This window comes from Canis lupus, chromosome 6, assembly GCF_048164855.1.
Source record: "Canis lupus baileyi chromosome 6, mCanLup2.hap1, whole genome shotgun sequence".
In the NCBI taxonomy this organism is placed as follows: Eukaryota; Metazoa; Chordata; class Mammalia; order Carnivora; family Canidae; genus Canis; species Canis lupus.
The window spans coordinates 11,744,703-11,770,687 of record NC_132843.1 but is presented as its reverse complement, the minus strand read 5'-3'; the positions used below and the strand labels follow the sequence as shown (position 1 = coordinate 11,770,687).

General features: G+C 37.1%; 1 protein-coding gene across 6 annotated transcripts in view; it reads right to left on the bottom strand.

Moving 5' to 3' along the window:
* The window catches only part of LPIN2 (lipin 2), an 81,160-nt gene that overhangs the window by 38,681 nt on the left and 16,494 nt on the right, over window positions 1–25,985 (bottom strand). For 2 of the 6 annotated variants that reach the window (XM_072828938.1, XM_072828939.1), the window contains exon 2: window positions 25,107–25,225. The exons of 3 other annotated variants lie outside the window; for them this stretch is intronic. In XM_072828938.1, the coding sequence (XP_072685039.1) occupies window positions 25,107–25,208 (102 nt within the window). In that variant the 5' untranslated portion in view covers window positions 25,209–25,225. Of the gene's footprint in view, window positions 1–18,107; window positions 18,315–25,106; window positions 25,226–25,985 lie in introns of those variants that run through there. One more of the 6 variants, XM_072828937.1, reaches the window with a different exon arrangement.

The following is a 25,985-nucleotide window of genomic DNA, read 5'->3' as shown; positions in this document are numbered from 1 at the left end:
TTTTTTAAGATTTTATTTATTTATTCATGAGAGACACACGGAGAGAGAGAGGGGCAGAGAAACAGGCAGAGGGAGAAGCAGGCTCCATGCAGGGAGCCCAACGTGGGACTCGATCCAGGGGCTCCAGGATCAGGCCCTGGGCTGAAGGTGGCACTGAACCGCTGAGCCACCTGGGCTGCCCTAGAGTAATTCATTTTATAAGGCTAAATTAAGCAAGTGTTCAATAATGATTTCTTCAGTGAATAAAGGAATCATGATCAAGTGAACCATCAATAATAAGGGAAAAAAAGAAATGTGTAGGGAGGAAATATTGTTTCATCAGAATATTCATATTACAACTCATTTTTAAAAATTAACTTTTTATTTTGCAGTGACTGCAGACTCCCATGCATGTAGTTTTAAGAAATAATAGAAAGAGATCCCATGTATCCTTTAAACCAACTTCCCCCAATGGCAACACCTCGCAAAATTCTAGTGCAATATCACAATCAGGATATCAACACTGATTCAGTTAAAATGCAAAACATTTCCATCATCACAAAGATTTATCCTACTGGACTTTTTAAGCCACACCCAGCCACTTCCATCACTCTCTCCTTAATCCCTGGTAATCACTTATTGGTTCTTCATTTCTGTTACTTTTGTCATTTTTAAGAAAGTTATACAAATGGAATCATATGGTATATAATCTTTTGTGATTGCCTTTTCCCACTTATATTGCTATGGAGATTCATCCAGGTTGTTGCATGTATTACGTTCATATTCTTTTAGTAATATATGTTCACAACATGCTTTTGGCTTGTTACAGCATGTATGTTAATCAGCACAACAAATATAGCCAATCTTTGTATTACTGCTTGACAGACTGGTAGCAATTAAAGAGTTTTATTACAAATTTTTAAAAACCATAACTTATAATTACACATATTCTTTTCTTAAAAGAAACCAAAAAATGGTAACTTCAAGCATCTCCAATTCAGCCATAAAACAAGTCTCATAAACTAATCATGTAATGAGCTTACATCAACTAGAGGCTTTAATAAGATCCATAATTAAGTATAACTATTATCTATTCAAAATTATTTTAATTACCATGGTTAAAAGATATGCTGTTATACAAGAAAGCCTATTGTGTACATGCCAGTTGCTAAATGTAGAAAAATATAGGTTATCAAATGATTGGTTTCCTCTTAGCAGATATAAAATAATTCTGTTTATATTATGAAGGCTGGGAAAACCAAAGTAAAGGGAGTCCTGCTGCTGTAACATTCACTAACCTGGGAATGAGGGGCATACTTCCACAATGAGGGGCATTCTAACCTGGGGGACAGGGCTCCCTCATGGTTAGGTTTGGAGGAAAAGCAGCTAATTAATTGTTGTATGTATGATAACATTAAACAGCCTTTTTTTTTTTTTTTTTTTTTTTTAATTAATGAGGGACACAGAGAGAGAGGCAGAGACCTAGGCAGAGGGAGAAGCAGGCTCCCTGAGAGGAGCCCGATGCGGAACTCAATCCAGGGACTCCGGGATCACACCCTGAGTCAGAGGCAGATGCTCAACCGCTGAGCCACCCAGGCATCCCTAAACAACTTCTTTTTAAAGCATTATCTAGCACCACAAAACTTCACTCCTACATGTCCACCCCAGCACTACCCATAATAAAGCCAAGAACAAATTCAGGCCTCTGATACCTGTCCGGTTCAACACCTGGGAAAGCAGGACAGGGGCAGAAAGATAATCAAGTAACCCAGTCACATGTCGAGGATACACCTCACTGAAGACAATACCGTTTGAAATAAAACAAAGATTTAAAAATATAGCAAAATAATATACACTGTAAATTATTCATTATAGTCAGTGGTGAGAAAAAAAAACAGAAGAGAAAATAAATTCAAGAACAGACAGGGACCGAGAACAAGACAGAGGGACGCAGAAAGAGACAGATGAAAATTCAGAAAAAAAGCAAAGACAGAATAAGAATACATACATAATCAGAAAGCAGAAGGACATAAAGATGCCTATACAGAAAAAACAATGTGGAACTGAAGGATGTTCACAGAGCAGCATCCCTATCTTCAGGCTCACAAGCACAAATCAAATCATTAACTGATTCTTAGAACTGAAAATATTTACTGAGTAGAGACTTTCAACAAATACCAAAAGCACTTCTGGCACATCCCTGAAATATGTTAATCATCACAGTACCAGCATCTAATTTTTTGAGAACTTAGTATGTACCAAATTCTTAATTCTTTTTAAAGGCATAGGAAGAGGAAATGCAGAGAGAGAGAATCTCAAGCAGAGCGAGAGCTCCATCTCAGGATCCTGAGATCATGACCTGCGCCGTAATCAAGAGTAAGATGCTTACCAACTGAGCCATCCATGTGCCCCACCATATACCAAATTCTTAAGCATATACACATGCATTATCTCAGAACCACCTTATGAATCAGTAAATATTATTTCTATTTTTAAAGATAATAAAATTAGGGCTTAAAAAGGTTACGTATTGTGATGGACTGTTTGTGTCTCTTCCTCAAATTCATATATTGAAGCCTCAAAGTGATGGTATTTGGGGGTGGAGCCTTTGGGAGGTAATCGGGTTTAGATGAGGTCAAGAGGGTGGGACCTCCATGATGGGATTAAATGTTCTCATAAGAAGAGAGACTTAAGAGGGCAGCCCCAGTGGCTCAGCAGTTTGGCACCGCCTTCGGCCCAGGGTGTGATCCTGACAATCTGGGATCGAGTCCCATGTCCGGCTCCCTGCATGGAATCTGCTTTTCTGCCTGCCTCCCCCCACCCCCTTTCTGTATCTCTCATGAATAAATAAATAAAATCTTTAAAATAAAAAAAAAAAAAAAGAGAGACTAGAGCTCATGTTTTCACCTACTACGGGAGGAAACAGAGAGAAAGTGGTTGTGTTCAAGCCATGAAGAGGGCCCTCATTAGGAATTAAATTGGCCAGCACCTTATCTCAGACTTCCAGCCCCTAAAAATGAGAAATAAATATTTAAACCACCCAGTCTGTGGTATTTTGTTATAGCAGCCTGAGCTAAGACAAGTATCTTCTCAAACATAATTGCCATACTGTTTTTCAATGTTGGAATACTTCACTCACTTCTTCCACCAAGTTCGTAACTGTATCAGACAGCCCCAGTTTCTCTGTCCACTAGAACTCACAATGAATATGTGCCACTCTCTTCTAAATGATACCATTATACACCAAAGAGTTTGTTGTACAATTGTAACTAGGTCTTATCTATTCTGGGCTAAGCATTTTTCTTCCTTAAAATATCTAAAATGACTGGGTTTACTTTCACTTTTATGACAAACTGGAGAACTTTCTTTTAATGGAAGATCCAAAACTAGACACAGTGGCACAGGCTGGCCTAACTGACGGTATATACAATATATAGTTTGTTTAGGTGCAGGCACTGGCTCCCATGGGCTATGTTAAATGCTGGGAGCTCCCAAGACAGGGAGGCACTTACTGATCACTAAACTAAAAATGGAAGGAATCAAAAGACAGTAATTAACTAAGATACTTATTAGAAACCAATTGGCCCCTATGCACAAAATTCAACAGACTAAATTAGTCTTTCATAAATGAAATTCAATAGTGTCCACTATCCAATTTTTCTTATCAAATATTTTAAAGTAAATATACACTAGTATCTGGAATCAATGAATAGCTTTCAAGATTCAATTATTTACCCAAAGTTTAAAGATTTGCTCAGCAGCTTTTCCTGAGCATCAAGGAAACTAAATAAACCATCATGATATATAATAGAGATTTATTAAATGGAATCCATCAGTAAATCAGTTCAGGTAGAGATCCTCTTCCTATAAAAACTGCCCCAAGTTATTTAAAGGTGTTATGTTCAATCAAAAATAATTTTTGCTAAGGAAAACATATAGGAACTATTAAAATACAATTTCTAAATTTTTATCAATAGAAAAATGGATACATTCCAAACCACTCATATATATCATCAAAATCTATTTCTTAAGTATCTATTCAATACATACTGTTATTACTAGTTAGCGGTACTACTAATAACAAACACTACAGTTATTATAATTATTATAATGTCCATTATATGCCAAGTGCTATGTAAACCTGTACATTAGCTCCATTTTCACCAGTATCTGGAGTTTAGTATCAATATCCCCATTTATATGAGGAAACAGGTTCAGCAGTGTTCAATGTCACCACACTAAGTGGTGAAGCTGACATTAAACTCAAGTCTGATTCTAGAGCCTATGTCCTTAACTGCATCTCTAAGGGACAGAAATGCTCTAAGCACTGATCCTAAAAGCACTGATGAGACTCCTCAGATTTCTTTTTACAAGTGAGCTGCTTTTAGCAACTGGAATATTATTTTTACTTAATGCTAAGTGGTCCTTCCAAGTCTCCTCTGCACGCTATCACAAGAGGTAGCAATGACTACTAACTCTCTCCTGTTAGGTCTGTATTTCAAGATTAGGAAGTGGACTTCCTGGGAGATCACGTGTGGTCAGGACTTGTGGAGAGAGATGAACAGCTTTTAACCAAGAACCTGACCTTAATATTCTGTCTAACCTTCTGCTCACAGATGTGAACAGAAACTTCTAGATACTTCAAGAAACAAACACCAGAATACTGTTGCCTTGTACAAACTCCAGCTTACACCTATGCTCCTAGACCAAACTCTTTCAGGCATCCAAGCTTATATTCTGCCCTAAGTAACATTTAGTATTTTCCAAGAACCTTCTCAAACATACTTCATTTGATCTACAAAAAGAGAATTTAGGTTATGTAAGGCAGACATTTTTGCTTTCATTTTACACTTAGACTGAGACAAAAGGTATTTACTTTTGTCCCTTACTATTCACCAGAACCCAGCTGTACTGTGACTCAGGGTCCCAACCTTCTTGCTACTTCCCACAGTACCTTAAATCATGGCGCTCTCAAGGTCAATTGGTAGCTCTAAGGGCAAGAGATCTCAGGTCTAAACTCTAGTTGTACTTGAGACCCTACAGTTCTCCAGGAATTCCAGAGTCTCTTAAAGGTAGCCAAACATGAACCTGGAGGGCACCATCAGCTGAGAACTTTTACTTCTTTTAAAGTAGGAGATGAAAGGCAGCAATGGCAGACACAGTAGCACCTGCTGCAAGCTGCTCCCTGGTCTGGGAGGTCAGACATATGCAAAAAAGTCCCCCAGAGGACTTGCCCACATCCTGTCAAGACATTTTCTAAAACATTTACTCTATGCCCAGCAGACACAATGGAGATCACAAAGAACTAAATGAGGTTACAACTTCACTAGACATATGTACTGGAAAACTATACAAAATAGTGCTATCTCTGAGTGACAATAGACAACTGACACTAAGCCTAACAACCTCAGTCTTCCTGGAGAAGCCACTCTTGGTTGGTCATTCAAATTCAAATAAATGCCTTATTTTGTACGACTCAGCCTTTTATCCTCCATCATAACAAAATGCTAATTTGTTTTCCTTATTTTATAATTAGTTGCCTATTAACTGATTTATAAAATAAGAAACAGGAAATAGCCACAGTGCAAGGAACAGCCCCTGCCCTGGGTGAGGGAAGAGCCTTACCCCAGAGCTCCAAAATAGCTAGTTCACTAAGGCTCATTTGATTTCCCTGAAACTGAAGTCCATGAGGAAATGCTGACAGCTGCGCATCTAAAATACACTGCCCTGAAGTCTCAAGATCATAGCAGGTCCCCTTCTTTCCTGCAGCTACTGAAACAGGACTCTCCTTCATTTCTAGGACCATTTAGTGCACGGTACAGAATCTGTAAACTAAAATCCAGTGTTTCTGTGCTGTACAAACTGTACAAACAATTCAAACAAGGGACAGCACAGCTCTAAAGGCAGAAGAAGTGCAGAGGAAACAGAATCAGCAGGATTTGTGACAGACCCAAGGCGATGCTAAGGGAAAGGAAGCAGCTGGCTAGGATCACACCACAATTTCTAGACAGAGGTAGAAATATATCTGGCACACAGTTGGGATTCAGTAAATATTGCTGAATGAATGGATAAACCAACTTACATATGGAAACAGAAAGCGCTGACTTGGGGAACTTTCTATTAAGGTTGAACTTTAAGAATTTTTACTTATTGCATTGGTTTAAGATTTTGTGTTATGAAAATTATCCTTAACAGTTTTTTTAAATGCACATCTTCTTGAAGTTTAATAATTGATTATGAAGATGAGCCAGGTTAGGGAAGCATAGTTCCATGGAAAAGCAAGAGATCCTATGATAAAATTCCATGCCCATTTTTGCTACCTCTAAAATCAGTCTGTCATAAAATGAACTACAAGAAGGCTTAAAGTCTTGGATGCTGTCTTGCAATCTTTCTTCAGATAAGATATACAGGGGAATTCTAGAAATCTTTCTGAGCTCGTGTCTAGCTCAGAAGATTCTTTCCTGAGACAAAGATTTATCCAGAATGAGGTTTTCTTTGGAGGATCTGGGGTTCTAGTCAGTTATCTATTATGAGCTTGCTTCTTTTTTTTTTTTTTTAAAGATTTTATTTATTTATTCATGAGAGAGACAGAGAGAGAGGCAGAGACACAGGCAGAGGGAGAAGCAGGCTCCCCATGGGGAGCCCAATGCAGGACTTGATACTAGAACCTCAGGATCATGACCTGAGCCTAAGGCAGACGCTCAACCACTGAGCCATCAGGTGCCCCATGAGCTGTTTTTTTAAAGAAGAACCCTACCATTTTCACTGTTTGAAGGCACAGTCAGGGACCATTTTAGATCTAACCAACTTTTTTCCTGCTAAGTGAAGAAAATTGCCAAGGACCACACTATAGGTTAGTATTTCCAAAGAGTAGTCCTATGAGCATCTATAATAGAATCAAGTTTCGGTGCTTAAGAATGTACATTCTCAGACCTCTCAATTCAGACATAGAACACTGGAAGTGAGGTCTTAAGGACTGGTTATCCATGATTCTGATAGGCATCCAGGTTTGGGAACTAACTCAGTCTCATTTGTCTTCCCAGTCTTGATTCAGCTTGAGAAAACCTCAGTTGTTACATTACAGGCTGAAGTATGTATCCTGACCTTTAAGGTATACCTATTATTACCTTGACATGTAACACAAATTAAATAGACCTTGAATTTCATACATTTTAATAAACAGCTGACCTGATCATTTTATAAAACTTAAATTCTAGGACTGGCAGCAGTTCTGTCAACATTTTTAAAAGATTTTTAAGTAATCTCTACACCCAACATGGGGCTCGAACTCAAGACCCTGAGATCAAGAGTTGCATGCTCTGCCAACTGAGCCAGCCAGGCACCCCTCATTTATAAAAAAATTCTGATCTGGGAAGATTGCTCTCCTAGCAGTTCATTCCCTAATTACAACCTAATACTATGCAATATCACCCTTCAGGATAGATAGGTGAAAAGATGAAATTTTCTGATCCAATATTCTGATTTTGGAATTTGAACAGACCATGATGCTATATCAGAGGGTAATAATAAGGCTAAATCAGAGGGTAATAATAAGGCTCCCTGCATCACAATGATTTCATCTCTAACTCCCCCCTGCCCACCCCCCCAAAAAAAAAGGGTTAACTCTCTAGTAACCATATCTGTGCTTTGGGACTCAGGCCTTAGCACCAGCTGACTGATGGGGTAGGGAGATCTCTGACCCAGATAGATATTCTTGAAGTGTGTATGGAGAGCCAAAGCGACAAGAAATTAGCTGGGCTGAGTTACTTGAGCAATAATCTAGAAGACCTACCACCTCAAGACACTGAGATGCCACACAGCCCCAGCGCCTTGCCCTCTCATCACTTCTCTGACTCATGAGTGATCATAAGTTTCTCTGTTTGCTTGGCAGGTTCAGAGTCCATTTCTGATGTTTATCAATAAATGACTTAAATACAGATAGGCTGATACTGATTCTAACCTGATAAAGCCATCTCTCTATAACCCACCACAACCCCCAACCCCCAAAAACACCCTGAGAAAACTAGTGAAAGCCTCCTCCCCTGAACTCAGACTTTTTTTTTAATGGACAGTCCACACACAATGTTAATTTCAAGTGTGCAACATAGTGATTTGACAATTAAGCTTGGCTGGTGAGTCGATAAATTCAGATTTCTAATCTCACAACATATTCTCTTCAAGGAAGTTTGCAAGCACAGATTTCTGCTTACAGGGCTCACTTCTCTATGATTTCATCATGCTCACTATCTCCAAAGTGGATGAATAATTATCTTGGCCTGAGTAAGGTTGAAAAAAGGGAAGACAACTTTGCCACCACAGCAAAATACATAATTTTTTCCCTGAGTGGTGGCCCCAAATTTTAATCAAACATCTGCTTTGGCTTTTCAGCAGGTACAACTGAAGGAAGGACTGTAATACCTATCTCATCTTCAAAAATAATCAATTCCCCACTTTTCACCCCAGTCACTGACCTAATAATTTTCAGAACATCCTCCAAAATCCAATCTAAGTTTTCTTCTCAATCTATCCAACTAATATTGTTGGCTGTTAATCTAATATTTTATAAGAGGAACAAGGAAGTTTTAGTCTTCCTGGATGAAGGTGAGATGGGAATAAAGTATGCCCACAACAGATATGAACACAGGACAATGCAAAAGAAAATCAAAAAGAGATGGGGTGAGGAGGCATGGGCTCAATGGGTGAGAAGAAAGCAGAAAAGTAACAAGGTCTGTGGCTATGTGCATCCAAGTCACCTCATCCTGCCCTTTCTCTACCACAGCACATAAGGACCCATCACACTTCAGGCATTTGTTTATCCACCTCCAAGCTCTAAGTTCTGACAGAGAAAGAAGTGTTGTAGGCTTCACCGTCTCCCCAAAGCCCAGCCCAGTGCCTAGCAATGAGATGTTCTTACTAAGCATTTTTGGATCCATGAATGTATGAATCGATGAATGCAAGATCTAGTGAACAGAATCAGCAAGGAGACGGAGAAATATACACTATGTTTTGTACTGTAACCTAAATAAATTCAAAATGTAAGTGAAGATATATGTGTATAAATATTCACACAGCCACACATTAAGAAAAATGCCCAGAAAGGTGAGGGCAACCCAATGTTCCAAAACCAATGCTCAGGTATTCTGAAACCAATGCTTTTCTCCAGATGCTGGTTAAGACTTCACAGAGAAAAACTTGCATAAATCTAGTGCATGTGACTGACAATTAAAAATGACACACACCTCCGATGGATAAACAAAAACATATCCTTCCAAGAATAAATGACATCTGTGCAGATCGCTCTGAAGAACACTGAGCAGCCCTAGAGCAACTTATAGAAGAGACCACTTGCTGGTCTATCAGGGAGAGTCAGTGTGGGGAAGTCAGCTGAGGCAGAGGTGAGGTGTAATCTGACAATGATCATACCATGACCAAAGACTATTACAGAAAACAGCATGAAACAGAACTTAGGTTATCATTTCCTAATAGTGACTCTACTTACAGGAAAATACCCAACATTAGAATTCTATAATGCACAGCCTTCAAAGTAAACAGCTGGTAGCAATAGTTTCATTTTTCTAGTGCTCAGCAATGTAACAAAATATTCACTTTTGTAAGCAACAGAATTGGCATATAGAGCAAGGAAAACTAAATGTTCAATTTTACACATCTTTAGATTTCACTATGCATAATGAAGTATGTTCCTTGAGTAGATCCTAAAGTGGCTAAGCAGCACACTAGGTAAAGTGGGCCCTACCTACTTACCTCATCCTGCATCTCACTCCTGTGACCAAAATCATTTCAAACTATGGCAGCTCTATAAAATTAACAGTTCTTATATTTCTCTTTGTCATTCCTCCCTTCACTTCCCGAATTACAGGATAATGCCTTGAAACTAAAGGCAATTCTGATAATTTAGTTCATATTTTTTCCTGTCATGCCTAAAACATGCCCAGTTACTCTACTGGCACATAAGGTGACATATTATGTTACAGGGGACATATAAACTGGAGACTAGAAAGAAACATAGAAGTGAAATCATTAAGAAGTGTAATGCATTTAAGATTCTATTTATAGTTAATCAGGAAAGACATTCAACTATTAGTCAACATCAGTCTAATGGTTATGCCTATCAGCATATAAAAACTTCTGGCTAAATGCTCATGCCAAGTCCACTGTGAAATGCAATTTTAAAATTTCAAACAGCTATACCTTGAACTATTCAAAATCAATTCTTTTCTTAAAAAATGAAGGTGTACTTTACATGGACTAAAATTAACCCTTTTCTAGGGTATAGTTTTAACCATACAATCATGTAATGACCACCATAATTAAAACATAGAACTAGATCCTTTCCCAAGATACCCCCATACCTCTTTGTAGTCCATGTTTTTCCCCCCATCCCCTGCCAACCACCGATCTATTTTCTGTTCTATAATTTTTGCCTTTTCCAGAATGTCACATAAGTGAAACTAGATAGCATATAGTCTTTTGACTTGGCTTCTTTTACTTAGCATAATAATGTATTTGAGACTAATCGATATTGTTTGAGGTATCAGCATTTTGTCTCGTGGTGTTAAGTACATAGTATCCTACAACATGAATATTCCAAAGTTCCTTTATCCATCTACCAGCTGAAAGATACCTCGGTTGTTTCCATTTTTTGGCAATTAAAAATAAAGCCACCAAAAACGTTTGTGTACAGGCTTTTGTGTGAACATAGTTTCATTTCATTTGGGTAAATAACTTAGGAGTGGGACTGCTTTAAATCTATTTTTGCAAGGTTGCTTTGCAGCTACTGTTTTTAAAGTTTCTTCAGTATATTCAGAAGAGTTTGCTATTAAAATAAATCCCTCTTTAAATTATTTTACAAAGTGGCAATAATTTAATTGTTTTAGAAGTCTGGATTTTTCTATGTGGGAGTTGCTTAAAATAGAGATTCACTTACACTGGTGGAAATTCAAACTCTTTACTCACACTGTAACTTTTTAAACTATGCATATCCTTGAAAAAAAACACATACACCCTAACCTACAATTCAGATGTTTTATTCCATATTCTTCCTAGTGTTAGCCATGGGAAAATGAGGAAAAAAGAGGAGAGGGCAATAACATTTATCCCTTCCAAATGACACTGTATATACCTCATCTCATTTAATCCTCACCATCAGCTGAGGTAAATGCCGTGTGCACTGTACTGGCAAGAACACTGGGCTCACAGAAGACAAGCAATTTATACGGAGCCAACAGTTAGCCGGTGACACACGGACACAAGCTCAGGTATGTCTGCCCCCAAAAGCCCAAGCTCTTTACTGTATCTTGGGACCATAAGCTCCTAAAAACACTAATGCTAAGTTTATGTAATGTTCAGGGCCATGTGTAAGTAGGAATTTCCCAAGTGCTTTTAGAAGGCCATGATGACTCTTCCACATGCTATCTATCATACGTGAAAAATGGTAAGCTTTTTATTATGAGTAGTCCTGAAGGTATGACTACATTATAGTCATAAACCTATGTTTTAAGGAACATGTTTTCATCCTACACCTTACAGGGTAAGACAACTCTGTGGCTAACCTATTTTGGTAGTGATCTCTGATAATCATAAGCAACTATAACATAAAATAGGAAATCTGTTTGGCTCACTTTCACATATGAAAGGCACACAATCTGAACAGGTTTCTACGGAAACCATGTTATTCTTCCAATGATGACTATCACTTTAGTCCACCCATTGGTAGGATACAATTTCCTCTGAAACATTCTGACTTTATTTGAAGTTCTTTCTATTTATTCACTGACCTAGATGTCAGGAATTGACATCATAACTCTGGCAGTTGAAGTAATAGCCGTGAGACTGGGAACAAATAAACATGTTCCTCTAGTTTGTAGATCTAGGGAAAGACATGTTAAACTTAATTTATCTTCCTCTCATGCCCCTCCCCAAAACCTCAGTTAATATCACAGATGAATTAAGTTGACAATTTGAAATTCCCTCAAATCTCCATTATATACTTAAATTACATACTTAACCCTGGTTAAGTTCAGGTAGGAACATCCCAGATGAATTAGTCCAGTAGGATGTGAAGGTCACTGCACCTACTTTAATTTTACAGCTACTAACTTAACAAGCACCTGCAGGCCTCAAGTTCACAGTCTAAACATCCTCAACAACTAAAGGCTGAAAGGTTTATTATCAAGTTTGATAGACCAAGTACCTACCTTAGAAAGAATACTGTGCTTTAGAAAAAGAATGCAGACTGCCTTATCAAAAAGAAGATAACTCAAGGATTAAAATAAATTTGGCTTTAGTGAAATTGTGAACCTTTTGTCATTTGAGTGGGTTGTGTATATACTAATATACACATGGCCTCCCTGTGCATTCAAACCACTAAACATTCCCGCAAGTGTGCTCAATTTCTCTGACAAATTTTTGTAAAAATGCTGGCCATGAAACTGGACTGGTTTCCACTCCACCAGAAAACTGGAGACTTTCTCTCCTAAGCTGACTGAGTTTCCTTAGTTAGAAGGGGTAGGAGTGACATAAAAATTCTTTTCAGTGGGCAGCCCGGGTGGCTCAGCGGTTTAGTGCCACCTTGGGTCCAGGGCCTGATCCTGGAGACCCGGGATCAAGTCCCACGTCAGGCTCCCTGCACAGAGCCTGCTTCTCCCTCTGCCTGTGTCTCTGCATCTCTCTCTGTGTCTCTCATGAATAAATAAATAAAATCTTTTAAAAAAAGTTAAAAAAAAAATTCTTTTCAGTGTAAGAAGAAGAAACAATCACTAACCCAGGCATGGAAAACGATGATTCAATAACAAAAGAAGTATTCATCAATGAAGACTATTTACTTAATAAAGCCACAAGAAAAAAAAAAAAAGTCACAAGAGCCTTCAGGTCCACAGTCTACCTAATAGATATATATCCCAAAACTATTGTTTCCCAAGCCTGATCAATCATAAATACCTGGGAAGCTTCTAAAAATACAATTTCCCAGAGAGAAGGCTAAAATGAACCCTGTGGTATTGGACTAGAATCGAAGTCTCCATGGACAAATATAGATGTGCTTATGCCTAGGCTAGAATGCATATTTAGCATCCTAGCTTTCTCTGTTAAGAAGATATAGAATCAAGGACAGTATAGAAGCAACAAGCACACCTAGAGGCCAGATCTTGGGTTTCTAAATACCATTCTCTATTAAAAAGAACCAGGACTCCTTGGAGTAGTTAATTCCAGGGCTGGAGTAAAGGAAAAACAAGTTGAGGCTGGAACATCTAATAGTGCCAGAAAGTAGGAAATGGTTAAAAATCAAAAGAATAGTCATATGTTGAAGGAACACAGGAGCTAATGTGAATGATCTCCCAATGGCTAAAGCTAACACAACTTGGGCAACTAAATAATGATAGCATTTGACTACAACCTACAGAATAAAATACTCATGAATCTACATTGACATAAGTTAATAAATAAGCAGGGAGAAGAAGGGGCAGCTTTCTCTTAAAGAGGAATCCCCATTAATATCACTATTAGACCCCCACAGTAATAACTGTGGCATGCAATGGATGTTAAAAATAGAGGACAAAAGTTTGAGGAGAAACAGGTTGTTTATATATTCTCAAAGTCTCTCCTAGGATATATATTCATTACAAAAGGAAAAAAAGTTTACAGTGGAGAAACCTGGCAGATACCATCTTAAGCAAATTAGATAAACTTCACCAGTAATAAAACATATTACCATCAGGGAACTCCCGATAGGACATCATGTCTGTGGTATTCTAGCCAAGAATACATGACCTCCATCTAATTAGGAGACAATATCAGACAAACTCAAATTGAGGGAAATTCTACAAAATATCTGACCAGTACTCATCGAAAGGGTTAAAGCCACAAAAGACAACAACAGACTGAGAAATTGTTACTGGCAGACTACAGTGACTTTTCCAAATGCAAGTCTGGGATTTTGGATTTGATCCTGAAACAGAAAAGGACTTTAGTGGAAAAAAATATGAATAAAGTCTATAGTTTAGTGGCCTTTTTAATGATTTGAGAGAGAGACCAAGTGAGAGCAGTGGACATCAGGGGCAGAAGCAGAGAGAGAGAGAGAGAGAGAAATCCCCAGCAGGCTTCCTGCTGAGCACGGGGCCAGATGGGGGCTCAATTCCAGGACCCTGAGATCATGACCTGCGCTGAAATTAGAAGTCAGATGCTCAACCAGCTAAGTCAGCCCCTGTAGTTTAGTTTTAAAAACAAAAAAATTCCGGATGCCTGGGTGGCTCAGTGGCTGAGTGTTTGCCTTCAGCTCAGGGTGTGATCCCAGGGTCCAGGGATCGAGTTCCACATCAGGATCCTTGCATGGAGCCTACTTCTCCCTCTGCCTGTGTCTCTGCCTCTCTCTCATGAATAAATAAATAAAATCTTTAAAAAAAATTCCTAGGCTCCACTATATCCTTTATTGTCTAAGAAATCTATTTTGTTTTGTTTTTCCTTTTGGTGTGTATTTAAAGTTCAGAAGAGGTTCACTGTCCTTGGCTGCCACTAGAATCAATGAGGAGCTCTGAGGAACCTCTGATGATTAGGCCACTGACCCTAGATTATAAGAACAAGTACTTTTTAAAGCTCCAAGAGACCCCAAAATGGCAGTTTATCAAGCTGCGTCTGAGGCAAGGTGATCAATGCCCAGTTCCCTCTTGAAAATACCTTGCTGCATGGGGTTGTGAACAGAACCGAAGGGTGTACTTCCTATTCCTCTCTTGTCTCACTTCCCCTAAAGGAATTATTTTTCTAATAAGTTCTGAATATCAGTCTATAATGGTTATGACTTCATGCTTTGTAAGAATATAAAAGATGACAAATGATTTTTATAATCTTAACTACTGCCCCTTGACCTCTAACTTACCATAGCCTCTCTATTTGCAGTTCAAGTGGAGTTCAGAGAAGTCTCAGAGAATGCAATAAAACTCTAGAGATTACACAGCTCTCTCTTCCTGTTTTCCTGGGATTCACCATAGGAGAATTTCTGAGGAAGGTCTTTTCTACATAGACACAGCTAGGAGTAAGATAGTATGACACCAAGGGCACACAAAGTTCTAAACATGATTTTATCACAGAATTAAAATGGTACTCTAATGAAATAAGATGAGCATATTACTACTTCCACCCTTTCACAAATACCTTCCCTAAGTACCTTAGGTTAAAGCAAAGAGAGCTCAAATAATGATTTTAGATTATGTAACGGATTTCAAAGAAGGGACAAATTAAAAAAATATATCTCTAGAAAGAGTGAAAAATAACCAATAAAAATTATTTTCCCTTTCAATTAGATAATAATGTGCAACACAAAAATTATCTACTCTAGAATTTTTTCTACAATTTTTTTCTTCAAATGGGTTGATTTTGAGTATTTAATACCTAAAACGTGAGTGTAAAACATTATATAAAAAGATAAGTGTTTTTTCCAAGAGAGGTAAGATTTTTATTTAGATCCTTTCAGACAGTTGTGTCCAAGTCCTTTAGACTAGACCATAATGGGATTACTACTTATTTTTCCTATGTACATTTCCTGACCAGCATCTGGATCAAATTGGCAAAACTGGGATTATCCTAATAAACGAGGTGAAACAGTTGAGCTAACTGAGAGGATGTAATCCACAAAATTCCTGAGGTCATCTGTGTCTTCAGGATTAAAGAGGCAAATGAGTTGTGAAAAGCAAAGATTCTAGAATTTATTCCCCCCAAAACTGCCTACCTAGTAATACCACCACATTTCTGTGAGGAAATAAAATTCAATGCAACTAGTATTTAGGTTTATGAACACTCTCCATGCTGGATTGGAGGAAAATGTTTGGTTTTAGACCCATTCACCCAGTGCTATTCTAGGATTTCGGGCAGCAGGAAGTAATGAAAAAATGTGCTACGGGTAAGGGGACTGAGGGGAGGCTTCTCCATCCTCCACCAAATATTTCCTAACTCCGTGTAAAACACTGCCCCAAGCCACATGCCCCGCCTACCAGGTGACTTGCTATCTTCTACCACCGGTGTAGTTTACAGTAAATCTTGCTATCAATAACACACATAAAATTCTCTCCCACAACAATAAGCTTTTTGGATTCAACCACACTAGTGCCCATGTCCTCTGATAGAGCACAGAGGGACAAGGATGGAGAAGCAGTGCACTCTTGCTTCCTGGAGTTCCCTGCAGCTGGTGAGGACATGAAGACAGAGATCCAGTTCACACTTCTACCCCATGAGCGTGTCTCACAGCCCTCTGTGCATGGGATTCTCAACTCTAATAAGAATGGCCAGATGCCATCTGGAGTCTCCACAGAAAGGCTTGATTCTAGAAGCATTTCCTAGGATTACAAATTTGGCTGAGAACTCCTGTAGTACATGCTGCCCTAATTTAAAAATGCAGTCAAGGTAGTTTAAAATAAGTGATGGAAAACAAGGCCAGCAGATTATTTTGGAACTTCAAGGTATTTAAATATGAAATAATTTGGCCATTTCCTTACCAACTAAAGGAATTATCCTCATCTATTTAAAAATTATGGAAACTATTTTTCCAATTCCTAATTTCTAACAAAGCACAAAAGTCTTCTTCTGGTTTTTTAAAATCATGAGATTTATACATTTATGTTCCAAACCCACAAAATCATCTCAAGATAGAGACATTCACCCAGGCAGTATATGAAAAGTAAGGAGTGTCAGGGTCACTGAGGGCCTGGACCCCTGAAAACTAGGTTTTTCCCTCTCCCTCTTGCCACACACACACACCCAAGTTACAAAGTCTAACTATTACATCATCAGTACAGCTTATTAAGCAGATATCAAATCTAGTGTCCCAAACAGGAGCCATTCAGAAAATCAAAGTATCTCTTGGGGCAGGGAGGTGATTCATGGGACTTAAATGTTCTAACATTAATATAAAAGGGAACTGTTAATAAAATGCAATCTAATCAAATACCTGTTAACCTCTCTCTAGAAAACACTAGTAGTAGGAAGCATAAGAACTTTGTCCCAAGATAGGTGGTTTGTGTGTTATTACTATTCACTAAAAGAATTTTTTAAATATTTCATAAAGATTCAGCTATGTTCACTACTGTCCCCTCTGACCTCAACAAATATGCATGAATCCATATATACATATACACCATAATATTAAAAAGGAAATTTCAGAAGTAAACTGCTTCTCTCCCTATACTTGACTTCCATTCACATGCAAACAATGTTCAGTTCCATTAGTTCCTAAGAACCCTGAACAAGTACACTTTCATCAAGAAGTCCAAAAAGCAAAAAAAGCACACAAACATGGTAATATTTTTAAAGGTAACAAAAATTTATATAACTTTAAAATCAACATGATTATGAACCACAGATTTTAGAAATTATGTTTTTTTTTACTCGTTTTCATAAACACATACATCCTTAATTTTCTAAGAAATACCTTTCTTTAGTTAATGGTAAAAACCTCAGATTATTTTTAAAGGAAAAGGTTTCACAGGGTTAAATTATATTGTCCTTAATTTACCTGATTTTATTTCCTTAATGCTGACTTCTAGAACTTACACTTATATATGATTTATTTTGGATCTTGTCTAGATTAAAAAAAAAAAAAAAAGAACTCAATTGCATTTTCATCACATGTCAAGCTTACAATATTTTTTTGTTTCCAATCATAGGAGAGGGAAATACTGCAATCACTCTTTTGTATTATGTATCAGAATAAAATGCTAGTTTCAAAATACTAGTTTAGTTTTCAAAAAATTTTGGCTAGGACAATAAAAACCATAAAACTTTTAAATGCTTTTTATTCAACTACTGCACTTACCTGCAAAGAATGTGAAACCATGTATGTTTAATCTGAAACCTAGTTTTAAAAAATTCTGTTTAAAGCAGCAACCTCATTTTTTTCTCGGCAGAAAGTTATTTGTTAAATAATAAACAGAAAAAAGTAGAAAGATGATGTAGCATGACTGAGGGAGAGCAGGTACCAAATATTTCAGCTAAATGTAATACTAAATTTAATAAAATCCAGTAGGGTGCTACATTTTCCAAAGAAAAGGCATTAACCCTCTTCTCTCAGTACTACCCAGATTGAGCAAGCAAGCGAAGGGAACAGGACATCAGTGCATGTAACTCACCAGGATGCCAGCAGGGGCCTTTCCATGGTAAACACCTCCAGTTTTACTTAATGAGCCTTCATGAACCTTCTCCTCCTCCTCCTCCTCATCTTTACTATCTTCTTCTAAATAAAACATCTTAAAACTGAGCTAGCTCATCAAGCATGGTTTTTTCCCCAGAGAAAAAGCTACAGTTCTAAATTATCAAAACGGAAAGCCACTCTGCTGACAAACTGAATGCAAACTGTTTGCCGACCCAGTAATATGGTTAAAACCGAAAGGAAATGGTTCTTAAAAAAAAAAAAAAAAAAAAAAGCAATACATAAACGACTTTACCAATAAGATTTGCTCAAAACACCTCTCAACCCCTTCTCTCTGAAGGAGATAAGGAGGGGCATGGGACAGGCTATGCCATATGTTTACACTGATAGGTACCAAGACCTGCCCAATCACATGACGGTCACCGCAGCTTCCATCACACAGGACAGGGATTGAGTTAATGATTCTCTAAATCAATCACATCCTCATTTTTAGAAATAAAAACAACTATATATAAAGAGAAGTAATCTTATAAAAATTAATCATTTGAGGGAAAACAGTATATATGTATTTTGTAAGTATCAACAAGCTTCCCAAAAACAGCAGGTTATATATGCTCTATAGAACTCAGTAACAACTTTTTGCCCTATTGGCATGACTCAAAATATTTTCACAATTCCAGATGGAAGATAGTATGCTCAGCCCTGTAAATAATGAAAAAGTTTAATAATAAATTATGTTAATATATTAATTATATTTTTACATAATAATAACTGAACAATTTAAGAGTATGACACTGCAACACTATAAAATGCAAACATTCCTGGTATTTTCTATTTCTCCATAAATCAACATCTAGTAACTTCAAGTGAACTTTTCTAAAACTCAAAAACATACTTAATACATATGGACAAAATATAGTTTTTAATTAAAAATATACTATTTTCTTCAATACAGTGTGGTTATATTGTGGCTAGAACCAACTGAGATGTGCTGTAAGCATAAAATACAATAAAAATGAAGTGTGAAATAAATTCCTAATTTTTTCATATATACATGTTAAAATAACTTTTTGATATAGAGTTAAATAAGATATATTCTTTAAATTAAATTATCCTTTTTTTTTTACTTTATGTAATTTAAAATTATGTATATAACTCCTATTATATATCTATTGGACAAAGCACCATCTTAGGGCCCAGAGACAATCTTGAGAACAAGGAGAGAAAAAGGACATTCAGCCAGAGTTCTACTAATGAAGAAATGAAGATAAAAGGATTTCTCATCATGCTATAAAAGTACCAAATTAATTCATCAACAATATACTAGCTGAGCCTCATATATTTAATGATGTTCAAATTATTAAACTTTTTCTTCTGCTGGTAATCACAAAAAGACAGTATTTCCAAATGTTTGATCAAGTAAAAGGAGGCTGATAATGTTTACTACAGCAATATACCACCAAGATACACAGAAGAGTATTAAATGGCTGAATTAAAAACAAAATTCACCAGTATGAGAAAGAGCAAAAATGTATCTTTCATTCAGTACGTTACACTGCCCGGTGCCCAGCCTACCCAACACTAATGTGAGCCTGGAGTACATGTAAGTGCCCAGGGGTGCTTGTAGCCTAACTCAGTATACATCAGTTAACACAAATTCTTCCCTTTAAAAGAGAAGTGATTTTTTTTTTTTAATCTAAATATCACATAACATTTAACAAGTTAAACCTTTCCTTCCGTGTCTGGATCCCAAGCATCAGATGGTAGTAAGAAAAAAACTGGTATTGGGGTGCTGCCAATGGGAAAATAATAAAAGGAGAAATAAGACATCAGGGAGAAGGGGAAGTAAAAGAGAATGAGAAAGAAGAGTAAAGAGAAACTACATAACTACATAAGATGAGGAAGGAGGGAAAAAAAAAAAAGAGGAAATAAAACCGGAAGAGATGAGAAAATACATAGGTGGAATACTAGAAACTGTTAAGAAGAAGGGTATATGTGGGATAAAGAAACAGGCAAAAAGGAAAAACAAAAACTTTATCCATTTTAAAAGTGAGTCAACTAAGGGGCGCCTGGATGGCTCAGGCGGCTGAGTGTCCCACTCTTGGTTTCAGCTCAGGTCATGATCTCAAGGTGTTGTCAAACCCTGCATCAGGCTCTGCACTCAGCACAGAGTCTGCTTGAGATTCTTTTCCCACTCCCTCTCCTTCCCCAAACCCCAACTCCTGTGCTCTCTCTCTCTCAAATAAATAATTTTTTTTTTTTTTAAGTGAGTAAATTGAGGCCCAGCAAGACATCAGGCAGTTAGGCCAAGGTCACCCACCTAGACCCAAGTTCTGGTTCAGTACTTTCTCCCATGATGCCAGGTTACAACCAGAAGAGAAAGTGCTGAACAAAGGAGAATGAAGTTCCACCAGAAGGAAAGACAGAGGGCTAACAAGAGAAGAAAGTCAAGAGCCAGAGGTTGGTGGGTATGAACTCTCCTCAAGCACACTTCACCTCAAAGGTTTCTTACACAACAACCAGGCCCTAGGCCAATCACTTCAGTTTCCTGCTAGTTTTGGTGTTGTTTCACTGTTTGGACTGATGACTCACAGAATGTTCTGACTGCAAGTGAGCACACACCATGGACCCAGACAGGGTGAGTTCATCTTCCAAACACTGACTCTGCAAGAGGCACCCACCTCCAGTTTTCCCCTGTGGTGACCTGTGGATCACCTGACTCCCAACTAGTACCCAACATTCTAGTTCTGGCCCATCATTTGAGTGGCGGCACTTGGACTTGGTCAATGAAAGTTAAAACTACAACCAACAGTTCCTAACATCTATATGATTTTTCAAAGAAAAACACTACTGTACTGCCAATTTTTTTCTCGAAAGCAAAGATAAATGGTTGAGTATCAAGTGAGACTGCTTTTTACTTTTACACAGCGTCTTTAATAACCTTTAAAAAATGCGTAGAAATTGGAAGTTTTTCCTAGACTTCAATCTTTCCAGAAAAAGTCTAGCTTAAGGAAATAGAAACAAAGCTATAATGCTAATCAGGAGAGTCAGACTCTTTTCTTAGACTCCACAGATAATAATGATGCTAGTAAAATACACACTTTTTTTTTTAAACTACTAATCCCCAAAGTATATGAGACCAGGTATTAAAAGGCTTTTTAAGAAGACATAAGGATTTACTTAAAACTTCCTAATCTGAAACCTGCTTATCACAGGTTGAGCTAAATTGGTTCAATATAAGTAGTTATCCCACAAGTTATATTCAGACTTTAATTCAAAAAGTGAAAATAATCTACACCCTCCAGTGGTCAGACTGTGGAAGAGCAATTTATTTCTACTGAATTAACCAATGAAGAGATAAGAACACTAAAAAGTTCAGATAGATTAGTAGAAAATCATGATGAAAATATTTTTTAAAGCCTCAGTTACAATGAATTCATAATCTGTACCATAATTGTTTTACAGTAAAGGAATTAACTCAAGTACATTTCTATATTTTCAAGGGCACTCATGACAAAGAGACCCACATACAAAGGACCACAGTCCACCTGAAAGAGTTCCTTGAGCCAGATGGCTCTCTTATCATATATACCAATGCTACTTCTATATCTGATTAAGTACTTACAGACCAAGAATTCAACAATAATCTCTTGATATGTAGTTTCCTGGGGAAAGTGTAAAAATTCTAGCATATATAAAATCATATAAATAATAATAAATATGCTAGAACCTCAAGAGGTAAGTGTCTAAAAGGACATAACCAATTGACATTCCATATACGTAACTATCACAGACAATGAGAACCTACTCAAGTTTTACAGCTGCTAGATGGAGAAGTCAGGATATAATAAACCAAGGCCTGACTCCTGAGCCTTTGCTTTTAACTGTATCGCTGACATGTAATTTAAAATTTGCTTGCTATCATTTAGTAAGCTTAAAGAAAATAGCACCCAAGCAACTGGGACTATCATTTTAATAAGGAATCATCATAGGCACTGCTGAGAAAAGTCATCCTGGTAGGACAAACAGGTGAGAATATAAATTATCTATAGCCTTAAATGCCCCCCACCCCCAAACAGAATCTGGCAACCCTGTGATAGGCTCTCTTCCAATTTGTTTCTTTTTCAAACCTGCAAGTTTCTCAACTTGACTATACCCACATCACCCTTCCCTCCCCATCAGAATATGCAGCATTTCATACTCTTGTATGCAGGTTCATTTATGTTCTTCAGGAAATGAATAGCAAAATGGCTAAGATACATTGCTATGACAATAACTTAAGGAATTTGCTTTTATGATATTAAGAAACACCTATCCTACATCTAATTCTCTTACCAGATTTTAATCAAATGCCTATATTCAAAGTAAAACAAAAATAATCAGAACTCTTAGATTGTCTTTCAGAAATCAATTCTGCCTACTTGAATCTAAAAGTCCCCTAAAATGCTTAAGAAAAAAAATACAGCATGGGTACCCAGATTTATATATGACAATAGTTATATTTCACACATAACAACAAATGCAATTCTAAGATGGCAGGATTAGTTGCATTTGGTAAAGCCTTAAGTCAGCTTTGCTACTCTTAGAGGTTAAATGCTAGTAATGTCTAAAATTTAACCTTGCAATGCCAGGACAATAGAGGATCCAAGAAAGCAAAGAAGCATCTCAGAGCAGCAAGTTTAAAAGAAAGATTTTTCCTCTTTTAAGGACATAGTACCACTGAAACAGAGACAGCATGTGACATTTTATAACTATCCTCCCCGTCCCATGCAACAAACTTCATAAAACTCTCTGAAGAATAGGTATTTAGTTTGTGTAAAAATCATTAGCCTTGGCAACAAATTAATTCTACTCAAGCTTTTTATATATATCTTTTAATCACAAAACTTCTGGATATAAAAAGAAATAAAGCAAACAAAGGTAATCTAAGCTAAATGTTCATGAGAAATTGTATGGCAAGCCAGTATTTATACTGAAACCATAGAAAAAAACACAATACGAGCAGCCTAGTACTAGTTATCTAGTATTTAACTGAGTCATACTCTAGAGCTAGTCCTTTGCATATATTATCTTTGATCTACACTTCTGTGAAAGATTTGCTTTTATCCCTATGTGTTTGCAAATGAAGAAATAGAATAAGAGAGATTACGTGATATAGTCAAGGTTATCAGCTAGTTTTTAGCAGTGCCAGAGCCAGGTTCAAACTCTAATCCACTTATTTCCAAATTTCAAGATGTCTTCTATAGTATTTTCTAGGACTTCATATTAGGTTGGAACACAGATTTAATGAGCTAGGTATTTTAAAAATCTCAAATACAAATGAATCTAAAAGAATAAAATATTTAGGAATAAAACTAATCATAATCAAAGAGATAAAAACTTGCATATTTAAAATTACAAAACATGGGATCCCTGGGTAGCTCAGGTGTTAAGCGCCTGCCTTGCACCCAGGGCGTTTTCCTGGAGTCCCGGGCTTGAATCCCACATCAGACTCCCTGCATGGAGCCTGTTTCTCCCTCTGCCTGTGTCTCTGCCTCTCTCTCTCTCTCTCTCTCTCATGAATAAATAAATAAATAAAAATCTTAAAAAAAATTACAAAACATTGCTCAAAGAAATTTAAAAGGACCTAAGTGAAAAAAGACATCATGTTCGTGGCACGAAGACTTAGTATTGTTAAAATGTCAATACCACTCAAATCTGCAATCTAGATTCAACACAATCCCTATCAAAACTTCAAAAGACTTTTTTGCAGAAATATAAAGCGAATCCCCAAACTGATATGGAATTATAAGGGGCCGAAAACAATCCTGAAAAGGAAGAACAAAGTTACTGATTTTAGCAGTTACTACAAAGCTACAGTAATCAAAATAGTGTGGTACTGGCACACAGACAGATATACAGACCAATAGAGTAGAACTCAGTCCAGAAATAAACCCAAACATCCATAGCTGGCCAATGACTTTTTTTTTTTTTTTTTTTTTTGCCAATGACATTTTAAAAAGATTTTATTTATTTTGAGAGAGAGCAAGTGACCACATGTATGAGCAGGGGGAAGGACAGAGGCAGAGAATCCCAAACAGATTCCACACTGGGCACAGAGACCAATTCCAGACTCAATCTTACGACCCTGAGATCATGATCCAAGCCAAAATGAAAGAGTCAGATGCTCAACCAACTGAGCCACCCAAGTGCCTGACAGCCAATGATTTTTGACAAGGGTGCCAAGTCCATTCAATACGAAAAGAGTCTCTTTAATGTATGGTACCAAGAATGGGATTTCCACATACAAAGGAATGAAGTTGGAACCCTATCTCACATCACATAGAAAAATTAACTCAAAATGGACCAATGTCCTAAAATAAGGGCTAAAAACACACAAATTTTACAAGGAAACATGGAGTAAATATTCATGATTTTTTATTTGGCAAATGATTCTTAGATATGACATCAAAAGCATGAATAACAACAGAAAAACATAGATAAACTGGATTCCATCAAAATTTAAAACATTTTTTTTGTATCAAAGGACATTATCAAGGAAGTGAAAAGACAAACTACATCATGGGAGAAAAATACCTGCAAATCCCGTATCTAAATAAGCATTTAATATCTAGAATATATAAAGAATTTTTATCAAGACCATAAAGACAATCCAATTAAAATATACGCAAAAGGCCTAAGAAGCTCTCCAAAGAAGATATACAAATGGTCAATAAGTACATGAAAAGATGCTCAACATCATTAATCATTAAGGAAATGCAAATCAAAACCATAGTGAAATATCACTTCATTTCCACTAGGATGGCTATAAAAATAAAACAAGAAAATAAGTGTTGCTGAAGATGTAGAAAATTTGAAATCTTTGTGCAACTGAAATCTGATGGGACTGTGAAATGGTGGTCATTGGGGAAAGTAATTTGGCAGTCCTCAAAAAGCTAAAGCTAGGGATCCCTGGGTGGCTCAGTGGTTTGGCGCCTACCTTCAGCCCAGGGAGTGATCCTAGAGTCCCAGGATCGAGTCCCACGTTGGGCTCCTTGCATGGAGCCTGCTTCTCCCTCTGCCTTGTCTCTCTGTCTCTCATGAATAAATGAATAAAATCTTAAAAAAAAAAAAAAAAAAGCTAAAGCTGGAGTTACCATATGATCCAGCAACTCGACTAGATACATATCCCAAGTAACTGAAAACAAGGACTTGTAAACCAATATTCACAGCAGCATTAGTCACAATAGCTAAAAGGTGGAACCCAAATAAGCTCTCAAGTATACCCTCTTTAGAGAAAATGTACACATCATTAGTAAATGTGTATATCCATGTAATTGTGAATCTAATTTTGGGGTTTGAGGAGCTGCTGGAACGTCTCAATGGCTCGTATGGAGAACCCAAGTAAAGAACCCCTGATTCTAATTCAAGCTGTTGTTTGAAAGACAAGAACATGCAGGAACTGAAAAATTAAATTGCTTCCCAGCTGAATTAGATAAAACATTCTCAATCTTTGTAATTTGAAGCCTTGCATCATGTAACAACCCTTAAAATGGAACAGTATAGAATATATGGAAATACATGCCATTCATTCCTTCAGAAGGGATGGTGCTGTGGAAATATTCATTTAACACATATTTTTCCAGTGTCTACTATATATGTCAGGCACCAGTACTGCCTTTATCCCTGGACAAAAGGAGTTCCTGCCCCAGGCCCTGCACTTTGCATGGCCCTCCATACCACAAACCCCAAATAAAAAGACAGCATTTATTTTATTACTTACTATTTTCATATTTTCAGATCTCTAGGCAAGGGTTTTGTTTTGTTTTGTTTTTTACAATCTACCTCATGGAGCAGGAGGGACGCACAAGCCAAACTG